The 15,750-nt window shown below is 38.4% G+C and overlaps 1 protein-coding gene across 1 annotated transcript; it reads right to left on the reverse strand.

The window, feature by feature from the left end:
- Positions 1-1,422: 1,422 nt before the first annotated feature.
- On the reverse strand, positions 1,423-12,943 carry leo1 (LEO1 homolog, Paf1/RNA polymerase II complex component). The gene is made up of 14 exons (XM_038267856.1): positions 12,844-12,943; positions 11,590-11,732; positions 9,185-9,465; positions 8,100-8,305; positions 7,855-7,959; positions 7,672-7,766; positions 7,435-7,583; positions 7,272-7,356; positions 7,096-7,190; positions 6,883-7,017; positions 4,303-4,438; positions 2,183-2,375; positions 2,005-2,102; positions 1,423-1,739 (listed from the first exon to the last, which is right to left on the reverse strand). Exons 1-14 carry the CDS (start codon positions 12,899-12,901, stop codon positions 1,626-1,628), a joined length of 1,893 nt encoding a protein of 630 aa, XP_038123784.1. The 5' UTR covers positions 12,902-12,943; the 3' UTR covers positions 1,423-1,625.
- Between the last annotated feature and the right edge of the window lie 2,807 nt (positions 12,944-15,750).

Genomic DNA, 15,750 nt, shown 5'->3' on the forward strand with positions numbered 1-15,750 from the left:
TAATAAAATAAAAAAATTGCATTTTCTATTTTATTCAACTCCTTATGGAAGTTTAATACGGTGACAATTCGGTGCATTCAGGTAATCATTGTGACACTGATCTCTACACGGAATAATCTTTCTTCTAAATAAACACATACTTACTAAAATCCTATATGTTTTTGTTGTTGTTGTTTTTTAGATTGTAATACATCATTACACGTTATTTCCTGGTGCCCTGTAAGAACACTGTAAAATTTTATCAGTAGTCATCAGTCACTGGGCAGGGTTTCCTCTGCTTTATTCAGCGTAAATGGTCTGCAGTCTACTTAGCATGCAGGGCAACAGACCTGCAGCTTATCTACAGCTGAGAGGAGTGGCTAGATAAGCTCATCAGGAAGACCTAGTCTGTCCTAGGATGGCCTCTCGACCCAATACAGGTGCTTGGAGAGAGAAGGACTAAAAAATGATATCAATGCTGTCCCTAATTTCCCAATCCGTGCATGAAGTCAAATAGCTTTTCCAGCGACAGACTGCTGCATCCCAAAGGCCCAATGGAGCATTATCGCAGATCCTTCCTCCCAGCAGAGGTTTAACTTTATAACCATGACTGCACCCAAAAGAAAAATCTGTTTTTATACATACACCTAATTTTTTTGCTCCTTTTATAACACAGTCTACTCGATTTTAAATTTCCTAATTTCTTTAGATGCTATTTTGTAACTGTACAGGATTCCTTTTGATTTTTTCCTTTACTTTTAGCTATATTTTCTTATGTTTGTTTTTTATATTCAATACCCTAATGTGTATCTGAATTCCTCCATTAGTGTTTCACTTTGCTGCTATGAATATTTCTATCCCAGATGCTAAAGTTTTCCTCAGTTGGTGACACTCAGATGGTCTGGAGCCACTGTTCTGCTTTAGGGCTTGAAACATTAAATGCCAGGTCATTACGTATAACCTGAAGCCTATGAAAAGGTTATGTAGGAAGATAATTATCCAAAGGATCCCAACAAGTACATATTTGAATGGCTCATAAATAGGAAAGATTTAATCAAGAAGAAAAGCAAAAACTGAAGAATACTTTTCACTACAGAGGAAAACGATACAAGTTTTGAGTTGATTGTAGGAACATCTCATCTCAAATCTTAAAACCAGCGACACCCTTTAATTTTAGCCAGTGTTATTTAATAATAGTCAATTCCTTTTCTCAAATGCCCCTTTCATCTGTATTTAGGTTCAAGACAAAACCAGAAACTGATGCATTTTTTGATAGGGAATGATTGAAAAAAAGATTAGCAGCTACCTCAGGCACTCATCTATGAAGGCTTTGTTTGTTGTTTGAAAGCTGAATTTAACATTATGTTTCATAATCTCACAACAACTGTGTGATTCACTCATGATTCATAGTGCAAAAATAAAAATAAAAATAGAGGCTTCCCGGCGAGTTTCGGTTATGTAAAACAACCGTTTATTTATTCCTCACCTCTGCTGTACACACCATAAACAAGCGGACACACACTCACCCACACACAGGTCATAAGAAAATATACAAACCAAAACATGGCTATATATACACCATGTAGACTGAACACTGATAATACAGTGGGAATGGTTTAAAAAAAGAATACAAAAAAAAAATTGAACTATTCATCGTCCTCTTCATCGTCCTCTTCGTCACTGATGACATATTTTTTAGCCTTCTTGGTGGTTGTTTCCTCGTCGTCTTCTGCCTTCCTCTTGCCTGACCCCTCGCCCTCCTGATGACAAAAGAGGATAAAAAGAGATAAGAGCTGACAGAAGAAGACATTCAGTCTGGCTTTTCTTCGCTTTATCAGGTCCGGCTCTGTGTTTTCACATCATCTTCTTCTGATTTCAGACATCAAAACTCGGTGTGGATGAGAACAGTTAGTGCTTCCTGTCCAGCTCAGTTCATATCAGGATAAAGGGGAGCAGTGGGCGTTTTACCATCCAGTGTCCTACCTCACACCGCCCCCTATCTGCCAACCGAAGCTCTGCACCTACCTCATCACTGTCCAACTTCTTGGCCTTCATCAGCCTCTGGGCTTTATCATCATCGGAGCCTTCATCGCTGTCTGATGAGTAGATCCTTGCTCTCTCCTCTGGAATGAGAACAGAGGGAATGTTACAAACACATCCCAGTGGGACACTGTTAAAAAAAAATAAAAAATTGCGCAGTTACCTCTCAGGCCTCCTCCTCCTTTGTATTTACTCTTGATAGCTGCCAGGCTGATGGCTTCTTCGCCCTCCTCCTCGTCATCGTAGCGGTCAGGCTCCAGGTAGCTGCTGCTAAGGCCCCTCTGGTGCTGCTTTTCCCTCATCCTCCTTTGCTGAGACTCACGACGGATCGACGCTCGGAGACGCTCCTCCTCTTTCTAACAAGAGACACATTAGGCGTGATTACTTGCCATTTTTAAAACAGAAAGAGTGGAAAGGAACTAATTGACACCCCAGTTTAACAACAGACATATACTGCTAAGTTTCTGTAATTTAATATTATAAAATAATATATTATCCTCCAAGTTTCTTTATTTAAAAAAAGGCTGAAACATTTAATTGGATTAATCAAGATAAATCAATGTTGAAATAATAACAGTTTAAAAACTAATTTAGTAATGGATTAATCAATAACTTTAGTATATATGCCTTTAGCTGCAAAAAAATAAATTAAAATTTTCCATAAGCATGAAACACATGTTTAATAAATCTATAGGTTCTATCCAAAAGTCCTTAGAGGGCACAGTTTTAGCAGCTTATGGTTTAAATTCTGTGTAAAACCTTCTGCTATCCGATTATCAATGGATTCATCAAAAGAAGCATCAACAGATTAATAATTAGCAAAATAGTGGTTAGTTGCAGCCCTATAATTTTCTTGCAGGTCAATTCAAACACAAGGAAAACAGCTTTGTAAACCTTTAATGTCCCATCAAGTTTGGATGATATGCTGGTGAAAAACCAAACTAAGTGATGAACTCAAAGTTTTATCTGCATTTCTGCTCAACACCGCTCTCCTTAATATGATCTAGAGATATGCTAGTTTTAGGTCTCCAACCAGACCAATGTGGTTTGGTAGGAAAATTAGTTCTACAGTCATTAAGCTGCACTATTAAACAAAAGCTGCTTTGTTTACTCAGTTTATTAAATAATAGGGATATCCCAGCCTGATATTAGCCAAAAAACTAATATCGGATTTTATCAGCCGACATCTAAAATCTCTGATATGTTCATGCTGATAGAAACTCTGCTTCTGTTTAAAGTTTCTGTAACTTTAAACAGAGGCAGAATTAACATTGGTTCATTTTGTTGTTTTCATACCTTTTGTTGTTGCCTTTTGCTTCTTGTTTAGTAATATTACCGTACTTAATTGGGCCAATTCTATTAGTCTACAGTATAAAATAAATAATAAAGCCAGTAGGATTCATACTAATATAATTTTGGGTCAATATCGGTATCATATCAGAAATTAAAAAGTTAATATCAGGACATCCCTTCTAAATAGCATGGTATGATCATATAATAAAAAAAAATACACATAGTTATTGAAGATTTACCCAGATCATTAAAGGGAGGCATACCATTTAAGTCGGTGGTCTGCAACCTTTCCTATCCAAAGAGCCATTTCTCAGTCCTCAGTCTGACTAATACACAACTCTTTTTTAAAACATTATTTTTTTTAATCCGGTTATTCATATTTTTAGCATTTAAGATAAGAAGAAAAAAAAGATAAATCATAAAAAGTCATAAAGAAAAAGCATAGATTTTCTTCTGAAGGCTATTATATGTAAAAAAAAATGATGATGATCCAAACTATTTAAAAGAAAAATAAAATTCTAAAAACCAATTTCTGCTGCTTTTAATGTCATTCTTGTTGTGAAAATCCAATTCAAATAATCTTTATAAAAACCTATAAAGCATCCAAGACTTGCATTTGTTATCATAGTACATTCATTTGTTTCTAAATATAAATTTTAACCATTATTAAGAGCCATTGTAGGGGGCCCAAAGAGCCACAGGCTGCAGACCACTGGTCTAGGTGCTCCAGTGATCTCAGTTGGGATTCAAGAAGGGCTTTAGGTTGAGATCGAGCCGTCCAATCATACCGACAGTTTTTATTTCGCTTACTACTGCTTGACTTTATTTGAGTAAATGTGTTTTGTTTTGCCTTTCTGTAACCCAGTATGATGCTGGTCAACATCTAGCCTTATGAAAACCCTTTAGAGGCAGAGACAAAAGGATTCCAGGACTGGATGCGAAAAGGTCAAACAGACGAGTACAGACAAACAGAACGCCGGCGGCCATTACTTTGATCATTTCGTTACGCTGCGACTCTGGATCTCTTCCAGCCATGGGGAGGATCCTAATCTTCTGCGTCTTTGAGCAGCGGTCGGCCAGAGACAGCGTCATCTTCCTATGGGTGGCGCTGTCAGTGGAGTGGGGTCTGGAGGGAGATCAGAAGATTGCAACAAATGGGAATTTAATACTAAACATAAAAGGGCAAGAAGAGTCTAAAGAAACCTAGGGAAAGATACGGTTCTGTCACCACAATTAAGTTCCTAGTGTAATCAAAGGTCTAACAGATATTTTGCCTTTCCAGAAATCTTTCAAAGGTCAGGCTATATTAAATAGGTTCTAAAGTATCTGCAAAGTCCAGGCTTTATCGGGTTACAAGCCACCTTGTAATATAGGCTAGTTTCCCCAAACTTTCCTGAAGTACCCTGCGTGTTCCAGCAAAGCCCAAGAAAAATAATGTCCTGTTTCTGGAAAGTTTTGGCAGATTTCAAGCTTGCTTAACCTTTAAGATTTGGAAAGCTGTCCTAGAAGTACAGAGAAGGAACCTTGAGTTCCAAAAGGTTACATGAACATAACAGGGAAAGTCTCCTTAAGCTTCAGTAAAAGTATCCCAGAAAGCTTCTGGAAGCATAGTTAAGCCCTGACGGACTTAGAACATAACTTTTAATAAGTCAGACAGTAAATCAGAGAGAAACTTCTCAAAAGATAATAAAACCTAATTAGTCCTTACTCCCTTTAATCTTTAGGTCTTTATTAGAGCAGCAGAGTGATTGGTTGGTATAATGAAACTATTACTTTAGGCATAAATATGACAGGGGGTTCTTATGCTGAGTTTTTCTTGCCTGATATCAGGCAGTTTCCATTTCCTGTCGGAAGACAGGGCTTCAAAGCTTGGAATAAAAAAAAATACAAATAAATAAAAAATAATATATATATATATAAAAAACCATTCCAGGAGAATTGAAAGATTGGAGCCGGTTCTAATCGATTATTGATTCTCAATGCCCAACCCTGATCTGTCTTGATTCGTTTAATGATGTTTTAAGCAGAAAAGCACCAGAGACAAAATTTGTTTTTGTTTTTTTGTACTCGAGGCTTATTCAGGGTTTATACAGGAATGAATAACTCTAATTTAATGCTTTTTAATGCTCTTAGAAATTATTTTAATGCCACCAACAGGAACCTGTCGACAGGCTGCAGCCATGCCCCGAATTCCTCATTTTCCAACCACTTTTAATGAAATTGGCATTCTTCCCCATTCTCTAGCTTTTTCTCCGACTCAAGCTTCTTTTCCGAACATACGTCTTTGCGTATTTCGTCAGACATATAATATGTTTGACGAAATTGCTTTTATAAAAATTGTTTTTTTTAAGAAAGCATTTTAAATGCCACAATAAACACATTTAGTGAATTTTTATGCCAATTAAGACCTTTATTGAAAAAATAACAATTTAATGACTTTTAATTATTTTGACCCAGTCAAAATATGACCCGCAGAAACCCTGTTATTGGTTTGAGTCTCCCATATCATGTGGAGGACAAGTGCAAATGAAATAAACACTATACTGTCATTTGGCCCATTCTGACATACCTTAACTGTTGAATTTGTAAGTTTTAAAAACTCTAAATTTATTTTGAAGGGTCTTTCTTCCACGTGGATTTGTATTTTATTAGTACTGAATGTTTTTTTTTTCTTTTCATTATTTAAAAACACAACATAACGTTAAATGTGATGTCACTTTTAAAGTGTTAAAGCAGATGTTATAATCATGTTTTTGTTTGTTTTTTTACCAAGCAGTTCTTCACTCTTGAGTCATTACTTGAATGGCTATTTTAATGAATTAAAATTAGATGATGTGGTGCTACTTTTGCTTGACCGTTTTTGGGTATTCTACCCACCTCTACATTTAAGTTACCGGTACATTGAAAGAAAAAGCTCACTTCTTCACTTCATTCTTAAGATATCCAATCTCTCCTCCAAAGCCGCCTACCTTTCTGTTAAATTGATATTTTTAGTTAGAAAGTTCACATCCTGGACTTATTCCTAGAAAGGTTTCAGTTCTATATTTTGTCTACTTTATTTGGAGAAAATTCAATTTAAGATGACATAAATGTATTCCCCACCCTCCAGAGACTAACAACCTTTTAGGACAAAACTAATTTAAAATGAAAAAGAGTCTCTCTCTCTCTTTAAAGTCCAAGAACAGCTTTGGTTTTAATCTCCTTATAGCTCAAAGACAAACCGTAGTGCTCGATGTGGGAGCCTGCTGGACCGGTGCACATGAAGGCAGGTCTCGCCAATGTCTTACCAGACCCGTGTTTTTCTGAAAACATTCAGCTGGACTTTAAGGCAGTAAGAGGCTTAGACGGCTCTTACAGAGAGAGACCTGACCAGCTAGTACAAGGTGATCCAGAGACTTAGAGAATAAAGTACATTTCAGAATGAACCCTTATTGTTCTCATAATAAAGGTAAACTGAGGCATGTTAGCTGCTTGTTCTGCTGACAGATAGCCAGACAGATGAAGGTTATCTTCAACTGCTGGCTTTAAGGCTGCATTCCTAACTTTCCTAAGCAGTCGACCCAACGTTACCTGAATGTGAGTTTGGTTTTGAACACAGCCTGTCCCTGCAGTCCTGTGCCCTGTCGGATAAACAGATGGTTGTGGTCTCCCTGGAGAGGAGCTTTGTAAACATCAAATACTTCATTTCCCAGGTGGAGGGACATGCTGCGGGGAGAACGGAACACTTAGAAACAGATTAAAACTCAAACGGCGGCACCATTACGCTGCTTGTAACACACACACCTGCCATCGGACCACTTGACGATACGTGCGTTGCTCTCTCGTGTTTCATTTCCCTCCTCGTCTCGTTTGACTGTCCACCTGATCGTGTTCTCCACCTGGACATTAGCACAAGAGAAAAAAAACATTCAGCAACTATGACGTAAAAATTGCTTCATTTTGATTCAGCAGAGACGTGCCTTGAGCTTGAGTCTGGTTCTTCCTTCCTCATCCAGCATTTCTTCATCCTCAAACTCATCCTCATAGTATTGGGGATCAAAGGGTCTAATAAAAGAAAATCAAAGCTTTTATTTTATGTTTAACAGTCATGAGGGTTAATTTTTTACTGTCTGTGGTTCTGACCTGGGCTCCACAGATAAGAAGTTGGGCAACTTGACAAAATAAAGGTCTGATCCCAGGTCTGTGCTCACTTTGGGGATCTCCACCTCAATCCGAGTCTCAGGGACAGGTTCCTCCTCTGCTTGCTCTCCTTCCATCCCGTCCTCTCCGTCCTTCACAAAGATACCAGGCATAAAATAAGCAGTAGGAATCTAATTCACTGAAAAGGAAGGTTTTACAATCCAGAGTGCTGATGGATACCAGAGGCTGTCCTGGGGTGGGAGGCTTCTCTGCGTCGCTGTCTGAAGAGATGTCGTCAGCTTCTCCAAACAGATCATCTGCAGCTGCTTTCATTGCTACGTAAACAGGGGGGGAAAAAAATCCACTTTGACATAAAAAGAAGCAACAAAATGTCACTTCTAATGGGTGAGAAACATTTCGTACGTTTTTGCGATCCTCCGTCACTGTCTGAATCGGAATCCGATGCGGCTTTTGGTTTGCTTTTTTGTCTAAGGAAATCATCTTCGCTGTCACTGCCCTTTGCAGACTCTGAAATAAAGGAAATCATAAGCACGCAAATATGAAGAATTGAGATTAAGCACGAAACCTAAAGATGAAAGCTTCGTCTTATTCATATTAATATAAATCGATCACATGGAGCAGAAATCAGAAGAAGCTTGGGGCGGTACCTGGTCTGTTCCTGGGCGCTTCGTCGTCCGAGTTCTCCCGGTCCTCGTCTGAATAGAGACGCTTCTCCTCCTCGTCCTCAGACTGGTCGCTCTTAGCTTCCCCTCCCCACTTCTCATCGTCGGACTGGTTCTCTCTGCCAGAAGCTTCCCCATCGGAATGAGGGGTGCCTGGTCCTGACTGTGGCGTCCTTGGATCGCTGTGCATGCTGGTCCAAAACAGAACATGCACAAAGTGAAATGAATTGAAGACGGACAGCTTGACAAATTCCACTGAGAAACAAGCTAAAGTAAAGAGTGAGTGAGGTATATTGCAAAATTATAACAATAATAATAATGTAGCTCCTGCAAATACAGTTTAGAGATTATTTTGAGCTTCTTGTTGTAAACTAAAACTGATCCTGAAGTCCACAAACTGCTCTTTGGATTTGGTTTTCACTGTCACTTCAACAGTCTAGAGCGACCAAACCTGTTCTGATGTTTAGACAAGGTATGCAGCAATGATCATAAGCCTCTAATGTGATAATCGCGTGTATGATTTCAGCCATATTCCACGAAAATATATGTGGGAGGTGTCCTAAATCAATCCAAAGCAGAAATAGCATTTTTAGATAAAATTTACAGAAAAAATATAAATTTCTATCTTTTTTTTTTTTTTTTTTTTTTTTTATAAAACTGGATATTATCTGTGCTAAATTTGCAAATATGTTAGGAAAACTATACATTTTCTTTTCAGGCGACTTGTGTCGGATTAGAAAACGCATTAGAATGCACGGTTGTCTCACAATACAGCAATCTGGTGGGGTTTTTTAAGGACATAATCAAACATGTTTTTGAAGCCATTCTCTAATGGAAAATAAAAATTGCAGCAAGTTCTGAATAAAAAAAAAATTATTACAGCACTTCTACATACATGGTTGGTTAAGATGTTGAGAGATTCAAATCTCAACCTCCCAGTCAGCGGAAACTGGATGATTTTAAATGTCCTGCTGTTTAACTGGAGGGTCTTTAAGGTAGAGCATGCATCAGTCCAGAACTGGGCCAGAATCGGTGTAGAACACCATTAAACCCACATTAAGTGGTCCTACCTTCTGTCTGAACGAACACTGCCCCTCTCAGAATGGGGGCTTCCACCCGGAGACATCCCGCTGCTTGCTGGGCTCCCACCATCCGACCGGTTGCCCGCGTCTTCGTCCTCCTCATCCTCCTCTCTCTGGTCGTGCTCCGACCCACTGTGCTGCTCCGCGTCAGAGTGGTCGTTCTCCCCCTGGTCGGAGTGCATACTGGCCTCCGACTGGTTTCCCGACTGTTCGGACTGGTTATCGCTGCCACTGTGCTGCTCATCCTCACTGTCGTCACCGAACAGTTCCTATGTGGCAGGAGGGAAGGTTCCACTATGAACACCAAATCAAAACCAAACCGATTGAAGGAGTCTGTGACAGCCACCCTGATAGGTAGGATATGTCCTATTATCACACTCTATGAAGCTTAGAACATTTTGAATTGAAAAAGCTTCCTGGATAGGAAGCAAAACGTCCGATTGTTTTTTTTTTTTTACTTTTTTTGGAATGACTATGACCTGAATGACTGGGAATCTTCAATAGCATACAACATGTCCCATGTTTTTCAGCATTTTTGGATTTTATTTTGTAACTCTATAGGTTACCGAAGAAGAAATACAAGCATTTTATAAAGTAAATGTAAAAAAATAAAGCCAAAAGTTAAGAATTACAACATTGAACCTTCTTCTTAGCTCCACCAGTTCCCTCTGGCATGCTAAGAACACTTAGCATTTTACATATTTGTCATTCTTGCCTGGTAATATGCTGCTCCATCCTGTTTAATGTGAGATTACCAAATCAGGATTTCCTCTACCAGGACAATTAGATCCAACTCCGTTCTTCGGCATAGTGCAAGAAGGTTCCCTCGCTGAGAAGAAACTTCTCCCTAGGATTGTATCTGGATGCGCTCAGGTTCTTTTCTAAAACATTCATCAGCTCACAAGGCTTCTCAAGCCCAACTGCTGTTAAGAGGCTGAGCAAGCTCTTCACTGGTGGCTACACCATTTAAGATGAAATCCTAGAGCTGGCAGGACACTCATGGCTAGGACTAACCTTTAACTCACACTGAGCCTTTAATTTAGAAGACTTTGATTACATGAAAAATTGTAAATTCAAGAGGAATATTCTTGTTAGCAGTTTCTTAGACAACTTTTACTGTCATTTTGTATACACAGAGTGTATATACAAATGCAATTTTGTTTAGTACAGCTTTTCAGACAGTAAATGAACATTTCCATTCCATAAAGAGCAGCAGTGGTCAAATGTAAACAATGTGGGAGAAAAAAAATAGTGCAAACAAACGCATTGATATGGAAGTTCAGTGCATTAAAACACAGTTTGGACACACCTTCTCATTCAAAGAGTTTTCTTTATGTTCATGTCTATGAATATTGAAGATTAAAACTGAAGGCATCAAAACTATAAATAAACACGTGGAATTATATACTTAACAAAAAAAGTGAAACAACTGAAAATATGTCTTATATTTTAGGTTCTTCAAAGTAGTCGCCTTTTGCTTTGATTACTGCTTCTCACACTCTTGGCATTCTCTTGATGAGCTTCCAGAGGTAGTCACCAGATATAGACTTCCAACAGTCTTTAAAGAGTTCTCAGAGATGCTTAACCCTTGTTGGTCCTTCTGCCTTCACTCTGCGGTCCAGCTCACCCCAAACCATCTCTATTGGGTTCAGGTCCAGTGATTGTGGAGGCCAGGTCATCTGGTGCAGCACCCTATCACTCTCCTTCTCGGTCAAATAGCCCTTACACAGCCTGGAGGTGTGTTTGGGGGTCAAATTAAATGATGGTCCAACTAAACGCAAACCGGGTGGAATAGCATGCTGCTGTGGTAGCCATGCTGGTTCAGCATGCCTTCAATTTTGAATAAATCCCCAACAGTCTGATGGTCGTGGGGAAGAAGCTGTTTTGGAATCTGCTTGACCTGCATCGACTGCCGGAAAGCCTCTTCCCAGAGGGCAGCAGGGAGGACAGTCCACGGTGGGGGTGTGAGAGGTCACTGATGATGTCATGGGCTCGGGACATGCAGCGCTGGAATGAAATGTGTTTTATTAAGGAAAGAGGAGCCTCGATGATCCTATCTGCTGTTCTCACCACTCATCTCACCTTCTTCTATTCTGGGACAGCTGGTCAGAACTCTCTTTGTAGGGCTCCTGTAGAGGGTTTGGTGGGGGCAGGTGGGCTCTCCTCATCCTCCACAAGAAGTGCAAGCACTTTTTTGCCCTTTTGACCAGTTAGGTGATTTTTAAAGGTTCCACTCGTGTTCTTAACTCAGGTCATTTTGAAGCCTTTAAGTGTTGCCGCTATGGTTTTCCTTCTATCCAATAAAGCCCTCCTCAGAAATTTCACTGATATAACTTATCAGTCTTAACAACTGTAAAACATTTTTTAAAATATGGCTGCATCTGGGTACCAACCTTGTTCATGCTGGGCTTCCCCGTTTCCTGACCTTCATCGTCATCGGCATCATCCCGCTCCCTCTCACTGTCGCTGCCTGAGGCGTTGCTGACGGATCTAGGTCTTTCCTGCTCCGAATCGGATCCAGATCCAGAGCCTGATTCTGCTGGCAGTAAAGACAACCAGTTTTAATATTTCCACATGACACAAAAGAGGCACCAGTCAGGTTTTTCCTCGCACAGGTCTTTGAAGTTTCTGACCTGCTGATTTGAAATGATAACTTTCTTTAAAAATGTGCTGCAGTTTCTCTTTTAAGAGGCCGTAACTTTGAATCAAACATATAAAGAAATAAATCCTGAACTCATTTTGGACTTGTATTAAGCTGAAAACAAAAAGCATATCAAAGTATGCGTTATTTGCTGATGTATTTGAAGTACAGAGCAACCATTATAGATAAATGAAGGCCAGTGACGACACTGATTTTTTAAACACTAGTCTAACCAGATTTCAAATATGTGCAGCTCATTTTTTAAGCCAATATTTATTTTTCAATTTACATGATAAAAATGATACAATGGTAAAAAATGTTGCACAAGTTTCAATTTAAACACAAAGATTACTTACAAAACATCGAAAGCTGATTGCACTTATGACTACTTAAATGCATCTGAAGTGAAAAAAAGAGGAAATGCACAAAAAAATAAATAATAAATTGGCCAAAATATCTGCAGGTTCAGGCAATGCATCAGTCTATCCCTGATTGAAGCCTGAATACTTTTAAGTTCAGCTTCTGATCACTAATCAGACCTTTATTATCTCTGCACCTACATATATAATGCTTTCTTAGATCACAAAGGTATTAAAGACATTCAGATTGAACTAATTAATCATTTTCTCACTGAGCTGACTAACTTTATAAAGTCCTCTCGGATAAATTAATGCAGTATAAAGAAAAGAATCAATCACTTTAGCTTCTCATATTAACCAATGTGAATCTTTCGTTGTTGTCACCAGCTTAAGGTTTATTTATCTGCCAGTAAAAAAACACGTGTGCGTTTAAAATATTTCGAGTTCAGGTGTTTTATGAAAAACAGAGCTCTGAAAGACAATAAATTACTTTTATTTAAATCCAGTGTAAGGTGAGTAGCGATCAACTTTTTTACATTTACCGATTAATCATCACTCTCAAAGCCATATTGAGGAAAACTTGGTGATTTTCTAAAGAGAAAGCTGCTTCAGCAAACCAACATTAAGCAGCTAAATGGTTTGATTACCTCTCTGATCATTGTCGCTGTCTCCATCACTGCCGAATAATTCACCCCGATCCGCCATTTCTTCCAAACTGTGGAACGATTCGATCCAACGGAAGTGATCGCCGGTCAACCGGAAGTACTTTAGGGTCACAGTTACGGTACACCTGCAGTAACTGCTGGCAGACGACAGGTGGCGGTATTTGCAACATAATCCAAATTTCAGTCTCAGATCAGTCTTTCTGTCTTTCTTCCTTCCTTTCAATATTAAAAATAAACATTTATGTTTAATACCATTAATTTATACATTTGTGATGAAGCATAAACTTATATTATGAAAGGGTATTATTTATCAAAATTATTTATAAATGAGAAAAAAAAGGGGAATATCACTCAGTTTCTTTCTAAGCGATGTTTTTGCTTATAAATATGCTGTAATTGATAGATATTACCTTAGATTTCTATTTGTTTTATGTTATGTGGCCCATGCTCTTTCAAAAATTCTATAAAAATGTACAAACCAAAATGCTATATAAAAGAACTGCCTGATGTAACCTTGTGTGTATTCCAATGATATATGATGAGTGATAGACATAAATAGACAAAAGTGTGTTTCATCATCATTTCATCATTTACTATGAATCTACATAATATAGAATGATTAAACTATATAGTTTAGAGTACATGTGTGATGATCCACTCAATCTGTTTTGCTTTCAGTTAGTTTAATGATCCTGAAGGGAAATTAAATGCTATAGTAACTCTAGGTTTGTTTTTATTTTCTGAACAAGTTTTAGATTTTTTTTTTTTTAACAACTGCATGCAGAAAGGAACCTCTGCAACAGTCTGTTTGGCTGCGGTTCTGGGGTGAACTGTGACTGAAAACACTCTGTTATAGTTCTCCAATCTTCTGAAGGTGCTCAAGGTCTTCCATAATGTTCTTTTTAATAATGTTATTTACTTTATGAAGAATTTTTCATAGTAAAATCATCTCCAGAGGTTCCAGGGGAGTTTACAGATCAGACCAAACCCGTCTGATAACCTCTAAAGCTTATTGAAGTTATTTTTGTTGATGCTCCTACCACAACAGATGATGACAGATAAGATCATACTCTGCAAGCTCGATTTATAGAAGATTTCCACCCCATTGCTGCAAAGAATGAAGAACATAAGCTTCCTCAAAAGGTACAGTCTGCTGTGTGACAGCTAACAGTGGTGTCTCCAGTCAAACCTGTTGGTCAGGTGAGCAAAGAAGTATATACTATACTCCTCACCACTTCTAGTTCACCTCCCATGTTGGTTATAGCAATAAAATCTATATAGTTACATCCCTTGTTTTGTGACATTTGTGACAACTTTACATGGCTGTTTCCACATCATGCCGCAAATCAGTTCACCAGCTCTCTGTACTCAGCTTCTTGTCCATCTTTAATGCACCCAATGACTGCAGAGTCATCTGAGTAAGTTTGCGGATGACAGGACTCTGCCTGGAATTTGAAGGTATACGTAGTAAAAAGGAAAGATAAGAGACCATCCCCTTTGGTGCTATTGACCATCTGATCAGACAGTTGAGCCTTTAGTAGCTGTGGACTGTTTGGTCCTACTGTCCTGTTTCTGTCTGCTTACACCATCATTTAGTTGGATGCCTTTGTTATCAGCAGCATCAGTAATTCTAGGCTATGGATTACAGCAGGACAATAGATTAGAAATTAGGTTTTGCAGTTAATAATTTTCTAATGACAGACTTATACTGGAATGTTACATTTACTCTATGTTGTTCTGTGTATATAATTGTTATGGTTGGCAAAAGAATGAATAGCTAATATAATTCCAAAAGAGGTTTTTATAGCATTGAAACTGTTTGATCCTAGATTTAAAAAAGAGGCAGGACTCCTAAAGAGTCCTGGTGAACATCTCAGAAGAAACAGATTCGCTTAAATAAAGATTTAAACTTTAGAGGTCATGCAACCTAGCTCACAAGAAATAACAATACTAGGCCATGATGACAATCTCCATAATACATCGGACTAAACAACAAGTAACTAAACAACAACTACACAAACGCACGGCACCTTTCGGCAAGATTCTGCTGTACACCTTTACATCAGGAACAAAGAACACAGCTTTGACATTGGAAATTATTTTAGACAGAGAGGAAAGAGGGTTAGAGAAAGGATTGGAAGAAGTCATCCATGTTAAAAAGGAAAATGCCCCCCTTGAAAAGAGGGGGTGGATTGTGTTTCAGCTTCCAAGCATCTACAGTTCAGGTCATGAAACTGATTCCAAAATATTACATGAACAAACTCATCATGATTGAAATGACTTAACAAATAGCCCGTACATGACAGACTCCAACAACATGATGGGTGGGTATTTGATATGCATCTGACTTGGAATGTACTTATCAGATTGGACCTCCATACAGCATTAAAACATCAGCTATCCAAATACAGATTGGAGCGCTGGCCTATAACACCATTGGCAAAGATGGCTTGAAAGGTGATGTTGGTTTCCCCCTATGACTGTGTGGTTCTCCATTGACATATGTTGGATCTTCTGACAATCTAATTGTGAAACGAGCTGCTGTTTGTGGATGTTGTAAAATTGAGATTCTTTGTGTTTAGCTGTTAGTTCAGACTTTGGGTGTCGGAGTATCCGTAGTGCCCAAAGTTTTTTCATACTATCCCGCTGGTTAGGGTTACTCTAGTAGTTACATTTTAACAGTGCTTTATTATATTTAGGGCTGGATGAATTGGATTAATCGATTATTGAAATAATCGTCAACTAATTTAGTAATGGATTAATCGTTAACTGGAGTATAAAAAATATGTCTTTAACTGACAGAGCGACTCACTTAGACCAGCAATTATACCAAAATTGTGAAAAAAATATACAAGCATTTTGCAGTTAAGGTATGAAGAATATTTTTCA

This window comes from Cyprinodon tularosa, unplaced genomic scaffold (assembly GCF_016077235.1).
Source record: "Cyprinodon tularosa strain WSP-4 unplaced genomic scaffold, ASM1607723v1 ctg687, whole genome shotgun sequence".
In the NCBI taxonomy this organism is placed as follows: Eukaryota; Metazoa; Chordata; class Actinopteri; order Cyprinodontiformes; family Cyprinodontidae; genus Cyprinodon; species Cyprinodon tularosa.

What these genes read in the sequence shown, in the direction of transcription:
- leo1 (XM_038267856.1), bottom strand. Translation starts at nt 12,901, where the DNA reads ATGGCGGATCGGGGTGAATTATTCGGCAGTGATGGAGACAGCGACAAT. An exon ending in GGAAGCCCAGCATGAACAAG is followed by an intron (nt 9,466 to 11,589) that starts GTTGGTACCCAG and finishes CCTGCCACATAG; the next exon opens with GAACTGTTCGGTGACGACAG. An exon ending in CCACCCCAGGACAGCCTCTG is followed by an intron (nt 7,584 to 7,671) that starts GTATCCATCAGC and finishes ATCTTTGTGAAG; the next exon opens with GACGGAGAGGACGGGATGGA.